Source organism: Giraffa tippelskirchi, chromosome 6 (genome assembly GCF_054371585.1).
Source record: "Giraffa tippelskirchi isolate mGirTip1 chromosome 6, T2T-mGirTip1v1.2.pri, whole genome shotgun sequence".
NCBI classification, from domain to species: domain Eukaryota; kingdom Metazoa; phylum Chordata; class Mammalia; order Artiodactyla; family Giraffidae; genus Giraffa; species Giraffa tippelskirchi.
This window is the reverse complement of record NC_137280.1, coordinates 21229532-21256702: the sequence shown is the minus strand read 5'-3', so window position 1 is coordinate 21256702 and position 27171 is coordinate 21229532. Positions and strand designations below refer to the sequence as shown.

General features: G+C 39.5%; 1 protein-coding gene across 2 annotated transcripts in view; it reads right to left on the bottom strand.

Annotated features, from left to right (window-relative positions):
* Window positions 1-2192: 2192 nt before the first annotated feature.
* The window catches only part of ZFPM2 (zinc finger protein, FOG family member 2), a 499502-nt gene continuing 474523 nt past the window's right edge, over window positions 2193-27171 (bottom strand). For both annotated transcript variants that reach the window (XM_081502271.1, XM_081502272.1), the window contains exons 6-8: window positions 12930-13136; window positions 8747-8971; window positions 2193-5708 (exon numbers count right to left, since the gene is read on the bottom strand). In XM_081502271.1, coding sequence (XP_081358397.1) covers window positions 3217-5708; window positions 8747-8971; window positions 12930-13136 — 2924 coding nt within the window. In that variant the 3' untranslated portion in view covers window positions 2193-3216. The remainder of the gene's footprint in view (window positions 5709-8746; window positions 8972-12929; window positions 13137-27171) is intronic.

The window sequence follows — 27171 nt, the reverse complement described above, 5'->3', positions numbered from 1 at the left end:
ACCAGCATCTCCTGTGTCTTCTGCATTGCAGGCAGATTCTTTACTTCTGAGCCACTGGCTTCCCTGGTGGCTCAGACAGTAAAGAATCCACCTGTAATGTGGGAGACCTAGGTTCGATCCCTAGGTTGGGAAGATTCCCTGCAGAAGGGAATGGCTACCCACTCCAGTATCCTTGCCTGGAGAATTCCATGAACAGAGGAGCCTGGTGGGGTTGCAGAGTTGGACATCACTGAGTAACTTTTATTTTCACATGTACAAATACCTTTATCTTCCTCTGCACTCTATAGGGTCTGGTTCTGGTCCAAATGACACTATTTCAGCCAATGCTATTTCCTTCTGTGAGTGGCTATTAGAAGTTATTTTCAACTACACAAATAGTATTTGAAATATTCTTTTGGATATAATGCACAGGTGTTTCAGGGCTCCCCAAATGACAGGTAGCTTTCCTTATCATTTCACCCATCTTTTTAGATCCTACCCTATCCATAGAGTCTTCCTCAACTTTCCCGTATTGGTTTCCCTTTTTCTTTTTGTCTTTCTATGCCCCTTAATCTCCCTCAGTCTTCATACCCTGCCCTAGTTTACCATTTAGTATCTCCCAACACTCTAACATATTAGAAGCATTTGGAGAGAACTTTAAAAGATTCCCAGGACCTACAGACAGGAGTTTTTAAAAAATTGATCTAGTATGTAGCCCAATGTACCAAAAAAAAGTATATATATATGTTGGCACTTTAAAGATATTCCCTAAGTGATTCAAATAAAGGAACAGTGTTGGAAAACACTAACCTAAACCAGAAGACAAACTCCTTTAGAGAAGCTACCATGTATCATACCTCTTTGGCTTCATGCTCAAAATAATGGATACAGTCCAAGGTAATCAATAAAGATATGTTGATTGGCTGACTTTCTTTTCTTTTTAAAAAGGAAAAGGAAGAGATTGGGGAAGGAAGATCCATTTGGCTTCATCCTCAAAATAGTGGATGCAGTCCTAGTCATGATCAATAAAAATATGTTGACTGGCAGATTTTCTTTTCTTTTTAAAGAAAAAAAAAGGAAAAGGAAGAGATTGGGGAAGGAAGTCCTGTTAAGAACACCCAGCCCTGCTGGTTTCCATCTGAGAGCTCAGCAGGTCTTCATGGCCAGTCCTGTGGTTCGCAAGGAACATGACACTTTACTAAGAGTAGATTCCTGCAAAACTCTACTAAGAATGTCAGTTGGGTTCACCTCACTGTCTAGTCAATGGCTAAAATGGAAAACATCAGCTAAAATCAAGATTTTACATTTGAAAATAGTTATTCTCAACAAGCAACTGAAGAAAAGTTTTTGACCACACAATATTCTTTTTTTAATGTTTTTTCACAGTATTTATAAGCTATGTTTGGAACTAGTACCTTATATTCATTATGCTACCAAATTCAGTAAGGAGGAATAATAGTGCATCACAACCTACCTGCCAAGAGTGCATCCTAGCCACAGGTGAGGCAACTGTCTTTCCAGCTGGGGATGTTTCCCAAACTGTGGTAGACTGTATCTGTCTTGATGTGCAACCGGTCCCATCTTGCCTCCTGAATCACATCTCAGCATCTCTGGATGGCCCATTAGATCCACCATGATCTAACCAACATTATCTGCTCTTCATTCCCCCTCAACATGCAAAGCCTCGGAATGAATAAATGAAAAGTGTGAAAACTAGAATCATTTACAAATTGCCAGCATGAAACCCATGCATCTTTACTCATCAGAGTCACTTTACCATACCACTTTCCTGCTGCTCAAAATACAAACCTCTGTCTCTGGCAAACTCCATCTAAAAGTTGGGTGCATGTGACCAACTTTGGTGCCAATTCTTCTGGTAGATTTTGTAAGCCTTTCAGACATTTATGAAATCAGTCTTTTTCTGTGCTCCAGTTGGTAGAGGGTGGGGGTGGAGGGGTAGAGAACACAAAGACAGTGCTTCTTATATATATTTATAATGAAGAACTTTTCTAGTTCCAGAGCCTGGAGTCTCCAGTTCATTTTAATATAATAAGTTATATTAACTAGGTACATAAAAAGGACAACCTCTCCCTTTACTGGTTTGTCATCATGTTACTACATTTATCCAGTACTGTTTTGAACCTACTCATGTGACAAAGAACAGGTATATAGGGTTTCCCTTGTATTTTAAAGAAAAAAAAAATATGCCAAACTTCTCCAACAATCTGGAATTTTATTCCATTCATATACATGCATAGTAACAACATTTGTTGAGAAATTATTTCTATCAGAAGTAGAACATTATCTTTGTGATCACCAGGTGCAGTATTGCTACTCTTATATTTAAATAGATCTTATATATGAATTAAATTCATACTTGCAGCATTGAGTTTAGGGTTTCGATTTAGACTGTGCCTTTCAAAAGATAAAACCGATTAATACTACTTCATTACTTACAATACTGCTTCCAGTAATTTTGTTCATTCTTACAAAGTATTGCATTTAACAGCAAAGGTTTAAAAATTGAGACAGAGCTGCATCAGCGAAAGAAAATACAAGTACTATACAAGAAAAAAATTGCCATCTTCATTTAACATACATGTTTAAGATTAAGAAAATGGACAGAAACGTACGGCTACATACAAATGCAAAGCCTAGTGACTAAGAGACTGTATCTGCTAAAATATAAAGTGCAAATGGAGCCTGATTATCCAAGAATTGAAATCTTAAGGCGAACTTATAGCACGTGTATTTAGAACATCTTTGCAAGTTATATTTTAGCATATACATATATCTGCAACAGCATATAAGAAGAAATCAAGATACACAAGTGCTTTGGAAGCTATTTCTAAAATGCTTTTCTGTATTGTTTGTGACTATTTTCTTCAAAAGCTACTTACAGTGCAAACCATATGTGCTACACAATAACTATACAATAACATTACAAATGACTTTAATATAAAGTTTTTAAATAAAAAATAACATAACCACAGCTATGAATACTGCTGGTAAAATAAATTAATTTTTTTTTTTTTGGAAAATGGCACCAATAATACACTTTACTAATGGACTGTAATGAAATTACACCTTAAGTCTTCAACTCAGCCATAATGAATTATCTCCTGATCACCCGGATGTAATTCAAACAGCTTTTTTTTTTTTTTTTTTCTGTACTGGGTAGAACAACACACTAAACACTGGTACCAAAGGTGACTGATGTCCATTGATTTAGTGATTTCATTTGACGTGTTCCGCGGCATGTGATGAGCAATAAAACTTTTTGTGAGTTATAAAGTTTGAGAGGTTGTTGAACTGGATGTCACAGAGCCGGCAGTATTTCCCGCTGGTGGGCGCCTGGGTGGAGCCATTCACACTTTTTGCTATACTAGACAAGTGGTCCTCTGCGGAGGGAATGCCTGGGGAGACGTTCTCGTTCGTGGCTAAGGGGTTCTCGGAGACCCAGGAGGGAGACTTGTGGCCGTCTTCACGCTGAGGGTGCTGGGCAATGTTCTCCTGCTGGGGGTTGGTGGCAGGGCGCTCTTCTTGCTTCAGTCCACCATTCACGATGACCATGCCTCGATTTTTGGGCAACAAGGGCAGGGAATCTTTCTTCGGCACCGCGCACCCATTGGAAGAAGCCTGGCCTTTGGGAGATTCATTTTCCGCGTTTGTGCTTTGCTCCACATCAGCGTTATGGATGACCAGAGAACCGGAAATGTAATCACTTGGCTTGATTCCATAGTACGGAGAAAGCTGGTCGGCTCCTTTTGCCTTCTTTATTGCTCCAGGGTACAGGCATTGGGGAAGAAACAAATGTTTGTTTTCTTCTTTTGTCGCGATGAGCTGAGCGGCTTCGCTGAAGACTTTCAGGCCCTGCAGCGTCGCTAAGTGGGATGAGAATAAGTTTCCATTGGGGGAGGGCTGCTTCAGGTTGCCATTTTTCTCGCATTTTATGATGCTTCTTTCATAGCTGACGTCGGGGCTGTTTCGTTCGCTTTCTGGATTCGGAAACACTTTGCTGTCGAGTGGAGCCAGGTCGTTCCGCTGGTGGGCGGTGACCGGGCAGAAATTTTGCTTGTGGGCCAGGTAGTTTTCCACCTTGTTAAAACTGATCTTGCACACGGTGCACTCGTGGTAGTCCAGCAGCCTTTTGGGAGACGCGGTCGTCCGCTCGGACTGGGATAAACACTTTTTGCTGAGATCGATGGGGACGTCCATCTCCAGACAGGAGACGCTGGAATGAGCAGTGTCACATTTAGAAACTGGGACACACTTGTTCATGGCCAGGGAGGTTTCCAAGTGCTTTGAGACAATTCCTGGAAAGAGATCGCATCTTGGGTGGTAGCACTCGCCCAGCCCTTCGGTGGCTTCTTGGGTGGAGGTACAGGGATTGCTGAGGTTGGCTACATCGAGAAAGCGCTGCTGGACTAGCTGGGGCCTTTGATCCTGTTCCGGCAGGCACATCTCATACATCTTCCTGCGCTTGCGCGTGCGCATGGTTCTCTGCATAGCAGGCACTTTGTTGGAAGCTGACCTCTTGAGCGGAGGGTCGTGGCGCGTCGCACAATAATACTGTTTGTGGACCATGTAGGTTTCGTGCCGGCTGAAAGTAATGTTGCAAGCTTCACAGGTAGTCTTATTTGGGTCACTTTCCCCATCCACTAAGGGGACGCTGGGGTTTTTGACATCAACAGGTTTCCCATTAATTTTATCATCATTGCTATTGGGGGTGGAGAGCTTCTTAGCTTGCGTGGAAAAGTCCTTGTCGTGGCCCTTCCCGTTTGGCCCAATTAAATCTAAAACGGTGGAAGAACTGATGCAGGGTGTTTGAAGAAGTGGATTCTCGGGATCTGCAGAGTGAGTGGCTGGATTGAGAAGATTGATGGAGGGCTGACCCGTGTTGGGACTCACAGCCTCCTGCATCTTTTCTGAAACTCCAGGGAACTCGGGGGACTTGGCCATCTGCTGCCATCGGCTGCTGCAGTAATGTTTTTTGTGCACTAGATAATTATCCAAGTTATTGAAGGTTATGTTGCACTCAAAACAGGTAGCCCCCTTGGGCATCAAGGGGCTGTAAATGACAGGAGGGTAGCTACTACTTCCGTGCCTCAGTCGCCGGTGTACCAGTTCAGACATCTTGGCTAAGATCTCTGAAGCTTGAGGGACCATTGTGATATCTTGGGGAAAAGCAAACTGAGATAGAAAGGGTCCCACGGGGAAAGAAGGCCCAATATTAGGCTGAACTGGAGATGAGGCGAGTCTTGGACTAGAGGGCTCAGATTTTATTTTTGTGTAAGAAAAGCTTTGTTTATTGGTTGTAGGCTGAATTTCGGGTCTCTGGTTAGTGAGAAAGAGCTGAGTCTTTTTCTCACACTTGTCCAGCTCCGTGTCAGAGCTCGCATCTTTAGTCTGCATGGCCTTTTGGCTCTGGGGGAGTTCGCTTCTGGTCAGCAAGTCTGTGGCTGGCTGTAAGCTGTCTTCGGTTCCACTTGGAGAGTGTTCCATGTCACTTTCTCGGGGCAGTTTGCTGCCAGGGACATGGAGCTCCTGGTGCTGCAATAACTCCCTCTGAGTCTGGAAGCCAAAGTGGCAGTGATTGCATCGGAAGGCAGCTTGAGTGAGATGGGAGAACAGGTGTTGGTGAAAGTTGATCACAGAATCAGCAGTGTAGCTACAGACGGTGCATTTTAGACTAGCACCAGGGGGAAGGAATTCTTCTATTTTCACTCCTGGAGAAACATACAAAATCAGAATACTGAGAACCACACACTTTGGTTTGCTGGTGATACGAACCATTACTAATGACCTCATGTCTTCAACACAGCAGAAATGAACTGAAATCTTGCAGAATCTCATTTGTGATATTAACTTTTTTCTTATGATATCTTTCACCATATGTGATAATAATAAACTGTAGTTAATACTTTCCAAAGCACTTTCATGAGTATTATCACACTGTAGTGGGATGGGCATTGCTGTTTTAATTTTACAGGTCAGAAAAATTCAAGGAGGCTAAAGGAATTGATTATGGTAATAAATCTAAATAATTATCTAATAAATTCAGTGATGAAGCCATGCCCAGACCTCAGATTTTATGATTTCTAATCCAATAGCCTTCTTACCAAACCACTGTGCTCTACAGTAGGAAGAGGTAAGCATTTGTTAGAGTTGATTATGACAACTTGTATGCAAATGAAGTAACTTAGTGCACTTAATGCTAGAATTAGGTCTTTATTCAACAGAATCCAAATAGAAATCATTTTGTAAAGTAATTAATAACATCCTAATTTATCTTTGGTACAAATTTAGAATTTCATGGTTTTGCTTAATATGGGTTATCTTTATCCATGGCTGATATTCAGCTGATATTTACTAGTATGTTCAACTATATTAGTATACTAATATAGTCATTTTGGACTGACATTTGAGCTGCTTAATCATGGCCTGTTTCTGGTCAGTTACTAAATATTTTGAATATCACCACTGACTGGTGGGTAAGTCTCAAAGCAATATTGTGATTTACCGGAAATGTATATTTGGTCACTCAGATGAGGAAAATCTGTTTCTCCTATGCATCTGGTCTTTATCCTTGGTTTCTGGCTCAAGGCTTCTTAAACTGTTGGAATTTGTTGTGATAAATGTATCTTTGTTATGTTAATGAGGTGACTTTTGTAAAGCCCTCAGGTAACCTAAGGATGGAGACTGGTTGCCAGAAGAACCAACCCTATAAGTAAAGGGTTGGAACTTCCACTGCCTTCCACTTCTGAGAAAAAGGGCTGGAGATTAAGTTCAATGGCTAATGGCCAATAACTTAATCAATCATGCCTATGTAATGAAGCCTCCTTGCCCATTCTCAAACCTAGCCCTATTCACCTCATCCATCTGGCTGTTCCTGAGTTATATCCTTTTAAAATAAACTGGTAATCTAGTGAGTTAATGTGTTATCTGAGTTCTGTGAATCACTCTAGCAAATCAATCAAACCAAGAGGGTGCCGTGGCAATCTCTGATTTACAGCTAGTTGGTCAGGAGCACAGTAGACTGGTCTGAATTGGGATGAGAGTGAGGGTGGTCACTCTTGTAGAACTGACCCCTTAATCTGTGGAATTTAATGCTATCTCTTGGTAGTGTCAGAACTGAGTGGAGTTGAATTGCAGGACACCCAGTTGGTGTCTAAAGAGTTACTTGGGGATGTGGGGGGCAGGGGGAACCACTCCCTTATGAATTAGAATTGGGAGCTAGATACTTTTACTCACTAAGGTCAACTTGTGTCCCGTTTGTTGTCATATGGTTAAGTCAGGCTTGCTTCCTCTTCTCTGCACTCTAGACTAAAATAAGAAATACCTTCTATATTCATAAAATGAAAATATGGCAGACAACACCCAGTCCTATAGTGATAAAAGAAGACTTCTTTTATTTTTCTCCTTAGCTAATCCAGGACTCATTTTTCTATTGAAAAATGGAAAAATCTATCTCTTATTTTTGTTTTGTGCATGACTTTACACTCACTGTGTGAGACAACCAAGCTGTTTCTGCTTCCCCTGGTCTGTCACCTACATAAAGACAGCTCATTTGTAGGGAAAAGGTAGAGAATGAGTAAAAAGAAAATTGCCTATTTTTATGGGTACAAAGACAAAAGCTTGAACAGTACTTGAGTATTGTAGGTTGGAGTTAGTTTTTTTTTTTTTTTTTTAAACTGAGCACCTATTTTAGTTTTTAATTATTCAACCCAAGCAAAAACAGGGAAGGAAGTCACCCCGGGGTGTCTAACAAGTTTTGCATTCTAGGTGCTCAAGAACTGTGATTCCCAAAACTTGGTTTGCCCTATCCAAGAATGTTTGAAAAAAATACCTAAAATTAATGTAATTATCTACACTTGGTTCACTTCCCTTATTTTTAAAATATAGGAATTAGAATACTATGAGATGATACTGACAGTAATTGGGCATACAATTCCAAAATAAGTGGGAATAGTAAAAAAGAGGGGATATATGTATACATACAGCTGAGTAGACACACAACATTGTAAAGCATATATACTCCAATAAAAATTAATTAAAAAAAATGGGAATAGTTGCCACCTTGCTGCTAAGGGAAGGCTTTAAATAAAGAAGACTTGTTTTGCAGGCTAATTTTTCCTAAGAAGTTTTAAAACATAGCACTAAAAGTGTTTTTATATCAAAAATTCAACTATGTTGTTATCATGCATACTCTAGAAGTCAAGAACCTTTTACAGATCCATATTTAAAAGTTAATTTCTCTCAAGTGGGATTTTAATTGGATCTTTCATAATAAAAGCTTTATTTCCATTCAGCAAATACTTTTTATGTAAAATATGTAAAAATGCAAATATTTTTATGTACCTACTATTTAGTCCCTGCTGTGTGGGAAACAGTGCATGGTAAGTTTGCAAAGATCCACCTGGCACATAAATGAATGAATATTGATGACAATATACAAAGGGTATTGCGATTTCTAAAACTGATGCTGCTTGACTTTAGTTGGGAAAAAACTATAGAGTGCTTTGGCCTGTAAACTGAGCACTGTAAGTCGTTAGCAAAGAATTCAGACCCAAGTCCTTTGAACAGAATATACTGATTGTACGTGACAAAAGGTAATAACTATCTGGTTCAGCAAGTTTAATTTGATTTTATAGGCAGAAAGAGACATACGAATGTATGTATGCACAATATGTATGAATGTACATGTGTATGTATGTAGAGAAAGAACAGGGTCTCCTGGAGCAGAAGAAACAAGGGAGGCACTTACCACTGTGTGAGTTCAGGTGCATTTCTAGAGCTCGGGCATTTGAAAAGCTCTTGGTGCATTGTGGAAAGGGACACAGGCTGGAAATCTGAGGAGCAGTGTCCTCATTTTCCTCTGACACTGGTGCAGCTTCTCTTTGCCTTCCACTGCAATAGTACATCAGATGGGCTTGCAGATTCCGCTCACTGCGATACCAGATGCCACAGGACTTGCAAGGGAATATATCCTCTGCAAGCAGAAACACAGGGACACGTTAGCTGCTGCCCACTTAGAGCCATTCATGGGTAAACAGCATTTGGTTCAGTTTTTTGAGTCTGCTCTCTGGTTCTGAATTAGGTAACCAGACAGTGGCTAGTGAAGTGTTGGTGTTGTTCCACAGTACAGGATTGAGCTTATAAAGGAATTTTACATCCAATGCAATTTACCTTCCCACAGACTCTTTACAAAGTGGTACTGTAGGAGACTCCCAACATAAAGCACAAGAGGTTGATCCTAAATTGTTTATATTGTATTTATGGTTTAGAAGAGTAGGCATTTAGAAAATAACAATATGAAATGTTTTATCTGCTTGATTAAAAGGTAAAGGGTCTAATGGCTGCTGCACTGAAGTTAGCCTTGATGTCAACTCCTGACATCATTTATTCATTTAATAAATTAATTACAGAGTGCCTCCTAAGTGCCTGATTTATGCTGAGCTGGCTGTAAAACAAAATGAGAGACAAAACAGCTGTTCTTAAGGAGCTTAGATGGCTTGGAGCTGGTTAACAGGTGGTTAGATCATTATATCGGAGAAGGCAATGGCACCCCACTCCAGTACTCTTGCCTGGAAAATCCCATGGACGGAGGGGCCTGGTAGGCTACATACAGTCCATGGGGTCGTGCAGAGTCGGACACGACTGAGCGACTTCACTTTCACTTTTCCCTTTCATGCACTGGAGAAGGAAATGGCAACCCACTCCAGTATTCTTGCCTGGAGAATCCCAGGGACAGCGGAGCCTGGTAGGCTGCCGTCTATGGGGTCGCACAGAGTCGGACACGACTGACGCGACTTAGCAGCAGATCATTATATAAGAATGTGATGACTGCTCTGATGGAGGTATCTGAGGGGTGTTTTGGGGCATGGAAAAGAAATACGAGTCTGGGGAGAGAACTGGAGGGAGGATAAGGTGAGAGAAGGATTTAGAGGGAAGATGATGACATGCCTTAGCTGCATTGTGAAGGATGAAATTAATCTAGTCAGGTGGAGAAGGGGATTGTATTCTTGTAATCAAGGGATCATCCATGGGAGCCTACGAGGGACTGGGTGGAGGCTGGGAGGCTATTCTGTAATCTCAGGCAAGGGGCTGGAAGAGATGAGGCTGCAGAAGGCAGGGACAGACTACCAAAGACCATGGAGGCTTTTGTTTTTTGGGGGCCTCACCACATGTCATGAAGGATCTTAGTTCCCTGACCAGGGGTTGAACCTGTGCCCTCGGCAGGAGTCCTGACCACTGGACCGCCAGGGAATTCCCCACTGTAGGACTTTTAAAGTTCAGGTTTCTATCTCAATGAGTATGGAAAGTTACTGAATCATTTTAAATAACAGACTGACAGAAACTGCTATGATATAATGCTAACTGTGGAGCAGAATTTGAAGGTATCAACTTTGGAAGGAAGACTTATGACTTACGATAATTGAAGTAATATAAGTGAACTGTGTTACAGTTTGAATTGTAGCTAATAGCCATATAGTATTTGTTAGGTCATGCTATACTATGTATGATGTATATTTCTCATGGATTCATTCATGGAAAATTTCTGTGTGTGTGTTTTCACCCTCATTCATTAATAGGTAAAGAATGTGAGGTTGAGTAACTTGCCATGATCATGTAAGTGGGTGAACTAAGATTGGAAAACTGTGTAAACACTCTTCCATAATACCTCAATGGCAAGAGGGACAGAGAGAAGAAAAATTATATTGAGGAAGTAGAACTAACTGACTGGAAGTGATGACCACTCGAGTGGAGGTTAAGGTTTGTCTTTGGTGCTTAGGCTTCTTGTTAGCATTTCTGTGTTAAGTGATGGTTCATTCATCTCTACAGGGAATAGAAGACAAATGGGTGATGAATTCAGGCTAGCACATGTATAGTGACCAAATCTGACACTGTATTGTGCAAACTTGGCACTTTTGTAGTGAAAGGGGGCATGGATCAGAGGGGATGGCAGATAACCCTGTAAACTGGGACAAATTCGGGCACACTGGGGTACATGGTCACATTAGATGCATGCAAGTGGATATTTCTGTGAGAAAGAGAGATGAACATTGCAAAGATGGCAGCAGAGGTCTGAAACTCGCCAGACCCAGCTGGACTTGTGATTTATAAACTGTCCACGGACAGTGGGTGGTGGAAACCCATGAGAGTGAAGGAGATAGCTCAAGAGATCCTGTTGAAGGAGATAAGGAGAAAATTAAGGACCAAATTCTAGTGAACAAGAAGTAAGGAACAGGTAGGTACAATACAGAATTTCCAAATACAATATAACTACAAAATTACACCTGGCTACTGTTTATTATTTAACCCTTCCCACCCAAGTTAGTTACATTTACACTTCAGAGGGCCACAATATTTAATAAAGTGGCTATTTATGTAGGATGACTTTAACTGATTAGCTAATTAAAGAATGGGAACAAAAGCCTGTATGCATCCATGTTGATTTATTTGAGATTAACAGTTATCTTGCTACAGAAAGCAAAAAAAGTATAACCTCAAATATAATTAGAATGAACATTCATACACTGAAGTGTCACAATAATATAAGGTACCCCTAGGATACCTGGTGGGCTTCCCTGGTGACTCAGTGGTAAAGAATTCGCTTGCACTGCCCAAGCCACAGGAGACACGGGTTCGATCCCTGAGTCGGGAAGACCCCCTGGAGGAAGGCATGGCAACCCACTTCAGCGTTCTTGCCTAAAGAATCCCCATTGACAGAGGAGCCTGGCGGGCTACAGTTCATAGGGTCGCAAAAGGTCAGACATGACTGAAGTGACTTAGTGTGTATGTACAGGATACCTGGTAACAAAATCATATGATCTCAAATTAAGTTATATCAAGCTCCTCGCTATCCAAAGTAAAGGTCCAGTAAAGAAGATAACTACATTTACACTAAGGAAATCTAAAAATACTGACGTGGGTTGGGTGCACTGAATCCAGTGGTTGCATGCAGAATAATTCCAGATACACATGAGAAGTTCTTTATTCTGGAGGATGCAGTTACAGCAAGAACATAATTAATGTTGAATATATATATATATATATATATATGTATATATAATATTGAGACATGGCTGTAGTCTCTAGAATTTTCTGCATCATTCAAAGTCTCAGGCATTTTCAAGGATATTTTTGAGGGCAATTTTTTTTTTTGAGGACATTTTTTCAAGGCAATATTTCACTTGTCTACTGGCTTCAGATTCTGTTCTCCTCTTAAGATGTAACTGGTACTCATGTTTTCTCTCAGAGACAGATAAAAGCAGAGTGGACTCTAGAACTCAGATCTTGGGACTCCTGAATCATTGATTTTGTGTCATATCAGATGTCACTATGTGTTCAAGAAATACAAACTAAGTTCAACAGTCCTTTTAACAAAATATAATCACAAAGACAGATTTTCCAGGGCACATTTTAAAATTTTGCATATAAAGTACTCTAAGAAGTATTTTTCTTTCTCTTTTTAATTTTTTGTACTAGATGGTGTCTTGATTTATCTAGCCTACATTTCCCCTTCATTAGTATATCTAATCAAACTTGATTTTGTTTCCTTTTTCTTATGTTTTAACTATATGGCTCTTAATACCAAAATTATTCTACCATAGGAGCATCAGTGAAAGATACTGGGCTTCTTATAGCTAAATAGCCTTCAACATGGCTTAGTTTAGAATATCAGTTTTTTGTTTGTGACATTCAGGAATCCAACGTGAAATGAATGAATTTAAGTTCTTTTTATATTCCCATGAGAAGTGATCACACACACACACACACACACACACACACAGTTAAAGTTGGAGAGAAGATCAAATAAAATCACAGCACCGGAGGAAAAAACTCTGTCCCTGGTTGCCTGTCAGTAGACATTATTTTTTTCTCTCCCATAAATACCCATTACCACTACAAAGCTATTGTACTGGGCTATTGCACTCAACACTTACTATTGACAATAGCTGTGGGCAAAATAGAAGCCATGGCAGCTTGCTGAGGAAGCAGCTGAATTGAGTCCAGCAGGCGCGCCGGGTACATCCCTTCTGTAAGAGTCATCTGACTGGCAGCCTGTAGCCTTGAGTCAAAATCCACCACAAAGGCAATTAGCTCTTCACCCTCAGAGATGGCCTTTGTAGTCGTGCACCAAAGCTGACCCCCTATTAAGAAAAAAAAAGGAAGAGAAAGATAGAATTGACATAGAATGCTCCAGCCTGCTGTACATTGATGTCAATAGCACCTTCTCATGTTTTTCACGTCAGTTTCTACTGGGTGGAGTGTTGGATCAAGACAATAGCTGCCCTCCTCTTCCCTTTGTTCACTTAAAACAATAAAACAGCCAGTTATTTTACCAGCCACATGGGTTTATAACAGCAAAGAACTGCAATTCGGGACAGGCAACTATGGCGAACCACATGAAAGTCTGGTAAAACAAAAGAAAGGAAACTTTTTATGGGGAAGGGGAAGTTGGGAGAGCTATGATAAACCAAAAGTCCATTGGAAATTGGAAGTTTGAAATATAGTGGCTTTTCATTGGCTGAGTTGTTACAGACTTTCATTGGCTGAGCTGTTGTCAGGTGACAAGAAACGCTTTCTTCCTCCAGCTGAGCGGCATTAAATAGTGTCACTTCCTGATGGAGATACAAAGTCCATCTCTTCCTGTTGGGCTCTGTATTGAAGTCAAGTGGCACGTGCCAGCTCCCACACCTGACTTCCCTACTCCATTTTAGTGAGGTTTCCTTTTATGAATTTTCATACCTCCTGTATGGAAAATTATATTTCTTGCATTAAATGTACTGTTCAGTGACCAACAGTAGGAGAAGACTAAGGACCAAGTATAGACATAATCTGTACAGAGTTTTGTCAAAATGTTGACAACTTTTTGCCTCTGGTGCTTGACTTAATCATTAACCATGCCATGGTATATACTGCCTAAGAACAAGCATGGTAGGGATCCAACCACAAAATGTATTCCAATTGAGCCTTTGAGATTACTCTTCCTGTACCTTACTCCTCTTTTTCTCTCTTTCCCAGACACTGATATATCAGATACTGATACTGGTATATATATAAATATAAATATATATGTATAAGATACCTAAAACTACAAAGCAAGTAAACAAAGTTCCTACAATTTAGAATTGAAATTCCAGTTAGTTTTGTTCTCTGCGTAAGTCTGCTTCCATTTTTTTTTTTTTTTTTTTGGAGGGGCGGATGCTGAGTGATCTTTACTTTTATAATATTTCTTAGAATACAGCTTCTTTATCTCCCTTTACCCTGACTGAACTTCCTGAAAAGAAGATACACCAAAGATCCTTTTCAAAAAGGCTTATTTAAATATAGATTTGTTTAAATGAAAAGAACCCTTTCTTCAAACACTAAGATAGACTCGGGCTCGGTGCTTCAAATGATCACGTGTGGTGCATTAAAAAGAAAATTAACTATGCAAGTACATCTTCTAATGTATTGGAATGCGATAGCAAATGCTCATTTATTTAACATGTTTAGACAGGCAAAGCACTTATATTTTGTTATCTACACTCTCAGGCCTAGATACATATCCTATACAGTTATGCCTGAAATAATATGGCATAGTTGATATGTTATAAAGCTTTTTTTCTCATTGTGTATATATTGCAAGGCTATATATTGTACTCATTAAGCAAGCAAAAATTGTATCCATTCTGATAAGTAATATTGCTCTGTTTATCTTTCAGAGTAACTGCCTTTTCAACTGCACTTCATTTTTTCCACCCTCAAAGAGATCATAGTTTTTAAACAACTTGTGGTAAAAATCGGGTGGAAAAGATAACAATAGCATATGATACGGCACAGTTGACTAGAAGATTCAGGACATCATTTTAGAGAGACCTGGGACAGTTAATTAAAGCAGCTGATTAAATGTTAAAGACAAGCAAACAAGACACCATTTGTGACAGTATGTTTGTGAAAAAATAAAGCTGAAATTACTGACCTCAAATTTTTATGAAAATTTCCAAGGAAAACACAAATTTACTAAAGGACTAGAAAACAACCTTTTTTTTTTTTTTTCACTTTGGCTCTAACATATCTGAAAGAATACAAATTTGCCAAAGTTGAAAAACAGATCCACTTTGGTATCGATTGCTTGATTTACAAATGCAGAAGCTAAATGGCGTCATCGTGGAATCCGATGAGTGCTGAAAAGCGCTAAGTTGGTGCTGTTTCTGCTGGTGACACCTCTTTTCCCTGGGAGGCTTCTGCATTTGGCTGCTCTGCCTTCTCTGATGTGCGTACAGATCCAAACTACTCATGGCTCTAGACAAGGTAATCATCTGCACCTTATATGTTTCCTCTGGGAAACCGCGTATTAAGTGAGTCTGTGTAGTAGAGAGGTTGGGAGGCCAGAGGCAGGCACTGCAGTTCAGCCTCCTAGCCTGGTCTTTTGGAGTCACAGGATTTCAGCGTTGAACTGCATAACTTACATTACTGGTAATAGTTTCCCATTTTTGATAAACTTATATTGTTGGTAAATCTAGCTATGGCTATGTTTTACAAAGGAAAAGTTGTGAATTCAGGTACCCAGGAGAAATCAATAGTTTAGAGAAGGTAGCACTCAGCTTATCTTTACCACAGCAGGGAGCTCCATAGCAAGATGACTCCAAATACTTGTGCTCAAACTTTGAACCCAAAAGATCCAGTCAATAAAATAAAATAAAATAACACTCACAAATTATAAAGTGCAAGGGGGAGGAGATATATGTATACTTATAGCTGACTCACATTGGTGGACAGCAGAAACCAACATAACATTGTAAAGCATTATCTTCCAATTAAAAAAAAAAATTAAATATGTAGAAAAATTTCTCCAAAAAATAAACAAAAAATCATTTTTCTACATTATTAGGCAGTCTGGCAGTGGTAATACATATCTGTTTTCAGACATATTCAGTAATGTTTCATATTTTATTGTCTTTATCATTTTATATTATGGTTTCATCAGAGCACGTCATTTCAAAAGGCTAAATTGGACTGAAAATGTACTTTGCAGGTTTGATGAGAAAGTCAGCTGTCTTAGGATTTAGTCTTTCAAATCAATCATTCAGTTCAGTATTCACTGAACTCCCCACTGTGTGCCAGGCCGGGTGCTATGGCTTCACACACAACTTCACATACAAACTGAACGTACACATATAAACAAATTATAATACTACATGCTGGTGTCATGCCCTAGTGCTAAAGAAAATGTGAGAGAGGTGAATAGCTGAGACTTCTTGGGGGAGTCAGGCAAGGCATCCAAGATGACTTTTTTTTTTTTTATTAACTCAAGAAGAATAGAGGTAAAATAGCTGAAGTATGTGTGGGGGAACCTGGCCGCTACATCATTACTGGCAGAGAAAGGAACATGGGTGTGAGAGCAGGATTATGGAAGAGCCTCAGGGGCTGGCAAACCAGGAGCTTACCAGATGATGGTAATTCTACTAGCAACATAGTAAAGCTGGCATATTAACAAGTAGTATTATATAGACAATAACATATAATTGGTATTAATTAGAAATAATTTCTTTGGGCCTGATCGACTAGGAAGTTTATGTATTTCTCATCTATTTTAATTCTATCGATTATTCTGAGGTGAATGATAGTATCCTCATTTAAGAGTTGAAAAAATTGAAGCTTGGAGAGGTTAACTAACTTTGTCAAAGCTACTCCACTTTGCAGAATCATGATTTAGATTTCTGTCTGTCCACCTCCATAGCCCAAGTGTGCATGTATGTGCATGTGTGTTGTATGTATGTGTATGGATGGAAATATGAAATTTGGCTTTGAAATGGTAGAGTTTGAGGTACCTGAGTGGCTTTTTGGTGGATGTATACAGGAGGCAACTGGACCTAGGGGAAGAATAAGGCTAGAGAAAAAAAAATAATTTGGAAGTCATCAACACATTCTAAATAACTGTGGGTGTTCTTTGCATTGGTGTGGTAATACAGAAAGAGTATAGCATGAAAAGAAAAAGAACAAAGATTGAAACTTGGACAATCTAAACATTTAAGATGTGGGTAGAGGAGATGCAATGATTTAAAGACATAGAAAACATATATTTGGAAAGGTGAGGGGGAACCAAAAAAATGGTGTCAGAAAAGTCAAGGGTTGATTCTTGGAAAGAGCTTGGACAAATTTTTTGGATGATGAGTTTACAGCATACAACTTGAGGAAGCCACTTATATGGAGAGATATCCCAAGTATTGTAACACAGTTTTATTGATTCAAGTAAAGTATTCTAAGTGTGACTGCTAGTGAAGATATAATCCCATCTGGAGGAAGTATGGACACTGGAACCAGACTCCTGGGGTGCAAATCTTGGCTCTGCCACTTGCTAACTCTGTGACTTTGAACTTGTCATCTAAGCATTCCATCAGTTTCCTCAAAATTAAAAATGGAAATGATGATAATAGTACTGAACTCAAGGTATTATCGTCAGGATTAAATAAGGTTGTACAGGTGGAAGCTTAAGAACAGCACTTGCCATCAGTTCAGTTCAGTTCAGTCGCTCAGTCGTGTCCAACTCTTTGCAACCCCACAGACTGCAGCACACCAGGCTTCCTTGTCCATCAACAACTCTTGGAGTTTACTCAAACTCATGTCCATCGAGTCGGTGATGCCATCCAACCATCTCATCCTCTGTCGTCTCCTCCTCCCACCTTCAATCTTTCCCAGCATCAGGGTCTTTTCCAAAGAGTCAGTTCTTCACATCAGGTGGCCAAAGTATTGGAGTTTCAGCTTCAGCACTGGTTCTTCTGATGAATACTCAGGACTGATTTCCTTTAGGATGGACTGGTTGGATCTCCTTGCTGTCCAAGGGACTCTCAAGAGTCTTCTCCAACACCACAGTTCGAAAACATCTATTCTTCGGAGCTCAGCTTTCTTTATAGTCCAACTCTCACATCCATACATGACCACTGGAAAAACCATAGCTCTGACTAAACGGACTTTTGTTGGCAAAGTAATATCTCTGCTTTTTAATATGCTGTCTAGGGTGGTCATAGCTTTTCAGTAAGTGCTATATAATTGTTAACCATTATTCCTTTTGGTTTGGTTTGGGTGGGTCTGTTCTTCTCATTTCTCACTGCCCTGCTAAGTCCAGGAAAAGAAATCTCACAGGAAAGAAAACACAAACCTATGAATTCAGTGAGTACATGTGTTTGTGCTTCATGGGAGAAAACTAACTCATTTCAGAAAAAAAGATTAAGCCTGCATCATTTATGGATCACATACCGTATCTTGACCAGTTAGAAACTAACAGTTTCTAGCAATCTACATGGGGCTGAGGAGACATGAGAACCAGTTTCCTACCCTACTGTTTTTAGAGCTAGGGTAGATACAGCCAACTCTCATTTACAATTCAATGGAAGGCAGTAGTATTCATCTTGATTAGGAAACAATCTAAGTGCATGAAAATGATAAATCATGTTGATATTTTGGTTTTTTGATGTCTTCACTGATTGCCCTCATGTTCAATGGAAACAAATCACAGGGTATTACATTTGGTTTTAAAATGAGACCTTCACTATCAAAACAAAAACAAGAACACACAAAGAAAACAAAAACCCCCAAACAAACAAACAAACCACCAGAAAACAAGCGCTGGCAAGGATGTAGAGAAATTAGAACCCTTGTGCATTAGCAGTGAGAGTGTAAAATGGGAGAACTACCCTGGAAAAGAGTATGACAGTTCCTCAAAAAATTAAAACTAAAATTACCTATGATCCAGCATTTCTACTTCTGGGTATATACTCAAAAGAACTGAACACAGGGTCTCAAAGAGATATTTGCACACCCATGTTCAAAGCAGAATTATTAAAAATACCTACAACATGGAAGCAACCCACTGTCCACTGACAGAAGACTAGATAAGCAAAATGTAGTGTATACATACAGTGGAATATTATTCAGCCTTTAAAAAGCTGACAATGCTACAACATAGATGAATCTTGAGGACCTTGTTATAAGTAGAATAAGACAGTCCCAAAAGGACAAATACTGTATGATTCCACTGATATGAGGTACTCAGGGTATTCAAAGACAGAGACAGAAAGTAGGATGGTGGTTGCCAGGGGCTAAGGCAGCAGGAGTGAGGAATTATTGTTTAATGGGTATAGAGTCCCTTGGACAGCAAGGAGATCAAACCAACATCTGCAGCTGAAGCTCCAGTACTTTGGCCACCTGATGTGAAGAGCCAATTCACTGGAAAAGATGCTGAGAATGACTGAAGGCAAAAGGAGAAGGGGACAGCAGAGGATGAGATGGTTGAATAGCATCACCAATTCAATGGACATGAATTTGAGCAAACTCCCAGAGATAGTGAAGGACACAGGAGCCTGGCATGGCCATAGTCCATGGGGTCACAAAGAGTCAGACATGACTTAGCAACTGAACAACAACAGCTTAAACCAAACAAGAGTGAGGCCTTCTTCCTTCAGTTTTCCTAATGAAGCTACTTTACTGGTGGCACAGTGGTAAAGGATCCGCTTGACAATGCAGGAGACATGAGAGACCTGGGTTTGATCTCTGGGTCAGGAAGATCCCCTGGAAGAGGGCATGGCTACCCATTCCAGTATTCTTGTCTGGAGAATCAAATGGACAGAGGAGCCTGGAGGGTTATGGTCCATAGGGTCACAAAGAGTTGGACACAACTGAGCAGCAGCAACTGAAAGCTAAGACTAGCAGAATGAAGTTTCTACTGAGATGCAGTTTACTTTCTTTGTCCACACTAACTAGTTTCATTTGAATGAATTATAGATGCTAGTGTAGATCTGAAAGTTCTGAGTGTTTCAGCTCCTGGTGACTTTGTTGATTTGGGTTTCTGTCTGTGTTTAGTGTTCCTATCAACTATCTATGGATGTGAAATTTAAGGAATCTAAACAGATGTTTTCTGTAGCTTTCAAATGCGGTGGTATGTTTAATGTCTCCAGATTTAAACCAAGAGGATTTTCTACATACTGATCTACATGAATATTGATGTAAACACCAATAAAATTATGTAAAGGTGTTGGGCTTCCCAGGTGGCTCAGTGGTAAAGATTCTGCCTGCCAATTCAGGAGCCACAGGAGATACAGGTTGAATCCCTGGGTCAGGAAGATCTCCTGGAGGAGGAAATGGCAACCCATTCCAGTATTCTTGGTGGGATAATCCCATGGACAGAGGAGCCTGGCAGGCTATAGTTCATGGGGTTGCAAAGAGTCAGACACGACTGAAGTGACTTAGCATGCATATCAAGAAGATTTACATGGTGATAAGACATAGCTTTAAAATGCATAACCACAATATGGTGAATAACATTTATCTTTGTGATGTGGAAGTAATGCCACGTTATCTTCTAACATGAGAAAGAGCTTATACTTAGCACTTACTATGTGCTGAGTGCTAGTCTAAATATTTCACATCTATTAAATATGGATGTAGCATTTGCCCAAGTTGAGTTGGATACTAAAAGGCATCAAAATTCTTTATAACCATGACTGCACAGTACATTCACCTGGGAAATCTTCATCAGCACTGGTTCCTGGGTCCTGCCCCAGATCAATCAAATCAGAATCACCGGGAGTGAGGTCTGTGCTTCATTATTTTTCAGAAGCTCCCCAAAAGGCTTCCTATGCCTCCAGAGTTAAGGATCACTGGCATAAGGGTAAACTATTCACGGTTTGTACAAAGTAGAAAGAGTGGAACTCCAGGAACAAAAAAGTCTCTCTTGATAATCAAATATTTCATAGACTTGTTCAAACAGTTCAATAGAGAGATGTCTACTTTGAAACTCAGAAAATGACAACTGAAAATAGCTTTGAATAATATTTGAAGAATATGGACATGATGAGTGAAAAGGTGTAGAAAAGTGGATAAAGAAGGTAATGACTTTGCATCACCCTTCAACTGCATAAACCAGTTAGGAATTTAGTTAATTTGTGAATTGTATTCAGCTTTACAATGTTTAACTATTTATTATTTGGAAGATGTGTAACTTATTATTACAAGTGATCAATAACATTGCAAAAATCCCCAAACCTGAAAGATCATATCATGCAAACCAGAGGGGGGAAAAGAAATCAGGTTCCTACTGCCTGGGCAGGAAGTCTTTATCAAATGACATCAGGCACTAAGGCAGCTGATACCTTCCTTGATTCTTCCAAATGGAAAGATTATTTTAGGATTCTCTCCTTGCCTCTAGTGCTGCAAATAGTCACTCTCCCCAGTCTCACACCCACACACCACCCCCTTCACAGATAAAGGGCAAATACATTCAAGGTTCCATAGAAAGTAGTAACTACCCAGACCTTGACGTTCTTGAAAAACCATGTACTTGCTGTTCTAAGTAATGTTTATGATCAAAGTTCTTGTACAAACAGATACAGTTCCTAACAGGAAGCTTATAAATTCTTTTCATAATTGCTGTCAAAACTGCAGTGAAGTGTACTACAAGTTTTGATAATAAAGAATAAAGTCACAGTTCAAACTCGATTATATTTTGGAAATTCACACTCCTCTTCCTAGAAGCGGTGGCCTTAAATATCTCCCCATCCTGCCAAATTTTTCACTTGCACTTTTTATTATTTATGAAATCAGTGTCTGCACAATGTCAGGCAGACCTCTGCTGATAAACTCTAATTAAGATTAAGACAAGCCTTTTGGAAAGGATCCCATCATTAGCAAACATGATAAACACAAAAATACTCCCTACTTGTCAACCAGGAGCAATTCAGTAACCTAACAGTATTATCTGTTGCTAGGTTACAGAGCTGACGAAGCTTCAATTATATTGTTTGACCATACCTATAGAGTTCTGTATAAGCAACATGTATCCAGTATAAAAGCATTTAACTTCGTCCATGCTATCTGCAATTCATGCTTCCTTACAATGGTAAAAATCAGGTTAATAATTACATAGCACGCTGAGAAATCTTTTCCATGTGTTATGTCTATACATGTGTCTTTCTAATTTATCTGTGTGATTGATAGACGCTTGCTTTGTAAAAATAAGGAAATGCAAGCAATGTGACGCTGTAAACCTTGAGCACAACTACATCTGGGCTCATCAAGATATGGACCTAAGCTTAGCATAAAAATATACAGCAAATGGAACCAATTAAATCACATTTAGATTCTGTATTAATATTATTCTGCCTCAGTATGTATAAGGATAAGGAGCCTCAAGCAATTAGATAGGGATGCCAGTTTGAAACTTTATTTTGAGGTTAAAAAAACCCCAAAACCACACACACTAACCCAATAATACAAAAGGAAATCAGTGGTTTTCAATACTAATTTATTCTAATGGATTTTCTAAGGATATTTTAAAAGTTGAAGTTGGTAACTTTTACTACACAGCATTAAGTCATTAAAGCTTACTTCTCTTTATTGGACTGGGAACACTAAGGGGAAAAATCAATGAAACAGTCTCCAAAAATACAGACATATGACAGGGGAAAAAAACAAAGAAAACTCATGTATGTAAAAAGAGAAAGTCTATGTGAATCAGACCTTTGAAATATTTTACTGTGGATGATTTTGTGTGTGTGTGTGTGTGTGTGATTTTCATGGAAATTTAAAGAAAAGGTAATTACACATAAATGAACCAGCATTTTTAAATAGCTTTGGTGTAAAATATATTATATACTAAATTGCTACAGCATTTTGATTCCTTAAGATGTACAGTGATATTCCCACATTAACCTAAAAGTCTGTTTCCTTCACGTGTGTGAGATACAAGAAGAAGGTGGTCAAGTGACCACAGTTCAATTAAGAAAGATTATATATTGTTCTATAGAGTAAACCGTGATCCCCTTTAGGCACACTAGTGTAAATCCATTCTCTGGGGGAATAAATGGGCTGTTGAACACACACACACACACACACACACACACACACACACACACACACACACTGTTTCTGGAAGCAGAAGAAACAAGGATACTTGTTTGTCCATTAACTTCTTTTTTTACCTAAATAATCTGAAAATCCAACATGATGCCCACTTATGAAATTTAGTCTTGACACAACTAGGAAGAGACTGGGCAGAATAATTCCTCCAGAGCTAAATAACAGTCCCATTTCAACATCGCAGGTGTTACTACCTAGATCTCAAGGTAGGGACATTCACACAGCACATATATCTATACGTAGCCATGATGTTTAATACCAATTTTATAATGAATTCTAATCCAATACTGTTGAAATTCTTGACAGTGGAGTAGTGCAAAGAACAGAACTTATAAATTATGTGTGCCCCTTCTTTGCAAACCGCTGTGGAGGTTTCTTTGTGCATTGGCAAATACAGTAGGAATATGAGGCATTGTGTGGGTCCTCCTGCACAGCACCTGATAAAAGAATAAAGAGCTGTGACATATTCTTAAAACAATAGAGGAATTAAAGGGAAACAATGGACCAGCTGCTTCATTAATACAATCAAAAGGGAGCCCAGCACAGAGGAGTCCAGATAATTAAGCACTACTCTTTTAGACCTCCTTTCTAGAATAAAATTGCTTAAAAATGTATTAACTACTTCATAGTTGTTAGATAGATCTCTGCACTTGTTTATTTAGAGTTGATTAATGCCTTTTTTCCGTATGCAGCAACATGCCAAGTCATAGTTTACAATAGTTTTTGAATAAAATAGAGTGAGGATAATTGATAAAGATCTGTACCATACACAGCAATAAATCAAAAGCATTTTGCGAAAGGTCTTTCCTGTTTTTAAATAATCTTTAACATTTTTCATTTGTACTTATAGGCAATGCAGGGCGTTTTGGGGCACTTAACTTTCCCATGCTGGCTTTCCTGACGTCTTTTTATAGAACATCCTAGCAGTTCCTGAGAGGAGGAAAAAAATCAGACTTGACCAGAAACTCTAGAGTGTGTCTTTGGTTTGGGGGGGCCAAAGAAGAGAAGGGATTTTGTTTTTAATTCTTCTTTGCCTTTTCCAATCAAGAGGGATGGGCACATGGCAGAATCACTTGCCAAATGCACGATTCATCCTTCATTAACTTGATTATAGAAAACAAAGAAACCAACTTTTTATGCTCTTTATATTAAAACACAGTTTACAATTTAAGATAGCAAGGCTTTTCATTCTTCAGCCTTTCCTGTGATGTCAATAGAACATTTAATTGCTTAAGAACTGGCAAATTGGGAACTGAATCCTGTGTGCTGAATGTTGACATGAGAATCAAACTTCACACTCTGCTTTTCTCCCAAATATTTTTAAGTAGGCTTATGTCAACCCAACATTAAAATTACAAACTTCACTGAGTCATGTGGTCAGTTTAAGTAAGATTTACTCTATTCTTTGATTTTAGGATCTTAATTGAGAATCTCAGATACAATTAGAAAGAAGAAGGCAGGGAGATAAATGAATAGACGTACTTAACGGTATTTCTGAGATTGAGAAGAAAGATTTTTGCTTTTACACATATGTTACATATGATTTAAAATTTATCAGCTGGAGTCATATTTCCAAAGACTTTCCTGGATTATGTCGATATTTGAGAGGATATGAAATATCTAATTCCAGCTATGAAACCTGATTCTGACTTCAGGAGTTAGTTTCCAATTAGCTTGATAAGTTTTGCTTGCAAACCAGGAAATAAAAACATATAAATTAATAATCGGCACAAACAAAAATGACTATTTTGTGCTGTGCAAGTCGCTTCAGTCATGTCTGAGTCTTTGCCACCCCATGGACTGTAGCCCACTAGCCTCCTCTATCCATGGGATTCTCCAGGCAAGAATACTGGAGTTTTGTTTTGATTAAGCCCCAAATTTACTTTGTCAGTGTGAGAGTAAATTAGATAGACATGAGTTTGTTCACTGGCTTAAGGTCAAGTGACTCTTCTTAAGGATATATCTTTGAACATCTCAGGTTTATAAACTGTGTCCTTACAATAATGCAAACAAACTAGTAAATACAGTATTGGTAATGTGTTATTGCAGGCTTCCCTGGTGGCTCAGTGGTAAAGAATCTGCCTGCCAAAGCAGGAGATGCAGGTTCGATCCTTGAGTCAGGAAGATCCCCTGGAGAAGGAAATGGCAACATACTCTAATATCCTTGCCTGGGAAATCCCATGGACAGAAGAGCCTGGCAGGCTATAGTTCTTGGGGTCACAAAAGAGTCAGACATTACCTAGTGACTTAATAACAAATACAATGCATTATTGCAAAAATGCTAAATTGAAAGCACCCTCTTTCAGCAGGTATTTTGGAAGTAGGTTTAAGGACATCATCTGTGAATTGTCATTTTAAATATTATATGCTGTATTATTTAGCATACATTTAACAGATAACATTGGTTTGACAGAACTCAGAATAAAGAAACAAGAACACCCTCATTAATCGAGAGGGATTGTCTGTGTGACAAACAGGAAATACTGTCATCCCATTTTATAGTCAATGAAATCAAAGCCAGCCTGGTTAAACCAGTGTGTTTCCTAAACTACCCTCCTATCAGAGTGCATTCCCTGGCCCAAGCTTGTAATCAATCCCCACCAGGTCTTTCTGCTCATGGTGTGTATCCTCCCAACAGAACTTATATTTTTTCTGTAAGAAAATGTTGCTCACTGAAATACTTACCTTTCCCTTTGAAGAAGCACAGGAAGTCCCTTTCAGAAAAGTAAACAGTGTCCCTGTGTTCAGTTCCAGGTTTCTGCTGAAGCGTGTAGGTGCAGAAAGTTTTGCTTAGTTAATAAGAAGGCACTCAGCACTGCCTTGGGGGCTTCCCAGGTGGCGCTAGTGGTGAAGAACCCATCTGCCAATGCAGGAGACATAAGAGATGCAGGTTTGATTCCTGGGTCGGGAAGATCCCCTGGAAGAGGGCATGGCAACCTGCTCCAGTATTCTTGTCCGGAGAATCCCATGGACAGAGGGCTACAGTCCATGGGGTCACACAGAGTCAGACACAACTGAAGTGACTTAGCACAGCACACAGCACTGCCTGGAATATCTTCTGAACTTATGTGTTGAAGGTGATGAAACTCAGGTATCCTACCTGAGGTTTAGGCAAAGAGATGTGATGTTTTATGGGATTTCAACAGGAAAAGATTTGCTCATGGAGTCTTTTCAGCATCCCTGGGCTTTGTGCTCTAGTCTAAGGTGGACACTGCCCTGATTTTGCAAGAGGTTGCCATGGTGCCATGAGGTAGCTATCAGACTGTCTGGCTGCCTGACCATCAAGATTTTAAACAACTAGCCCACAGGTGACATTACACCCTAAAGGCGATCTGTCAAGATTCCACCTGCTGTTGATAAACTGATTACAAAGCTGCTTAAGACTCTGCTTGTAAACAAAAGCATTTATCAACTAATAATTTGCAATAAACTGATGTAACTCCCAGCTGAGCCCCTAACTGTAATTGTCTTTACCATCTGCCTATTAAAACACCATTCTTCATCAACAATCAGGAGCAGAAGGGAGGAAATCTCCACCAAAATACACAACTTAAGAGTTTATGAATAATCTGAGTGCATACCGCACTTTCATTACGACTCCTGTGTTGGGGAGGCTTAATTTTCATTCTTGCTAGCCTGGGAATGCCAGAAATTAGGTGAAGAAGAAAAAAAAAAAGAGCAGAGGGGAAAGAAAATGAAACATTGTGCCTACTGCTTTGCAGAGGAATAAATTATACAAGTTCATCACGAGAAGCTGTTTTTAATTTCTTTCTTTCCTCCTTCCAAAGCTCTGTGCAATGTCCGTCGCAGTTTCCTGATGAAAGCCCCCCAGCACCACGCTGGGAATGAACCTCTCTATTCCTTTTTCAGCTTGTCTCTTTCCATTATACTGCTTTGTTTTGCCTCTTCTTTTCTAATTCCAGGAGGCTCATTAAACTTCTCCAGGGAGTCAGTTTAAAAGTATAGACTCCTCGGAAGGGCTGCAAGGCCAGGTAGAGGAAGGGGCAGAAGGAGCTGGCAGGGGCCCTGCATTTGCAGTCCTCTGTCTATTTCACAGATGGAGGGCTTCCCTGTTCTAGGACCACAAGCGCTCAGGGATGCTTTGCCCAGTCTCCTCCCAGAAGATGGTTTACAATACAGTGGGTCTGAATGGTCAAAAACTCCTTGTTCTCAGCCCTACATCTTCATGCATCCATTCTCCCCCAAACTCCCCTCCTATCCAGGCTGCCACATAACATCGAGTAGAGTTCCATGTGCTATATAGCAGGTCCTTGTTGGTTATCCATT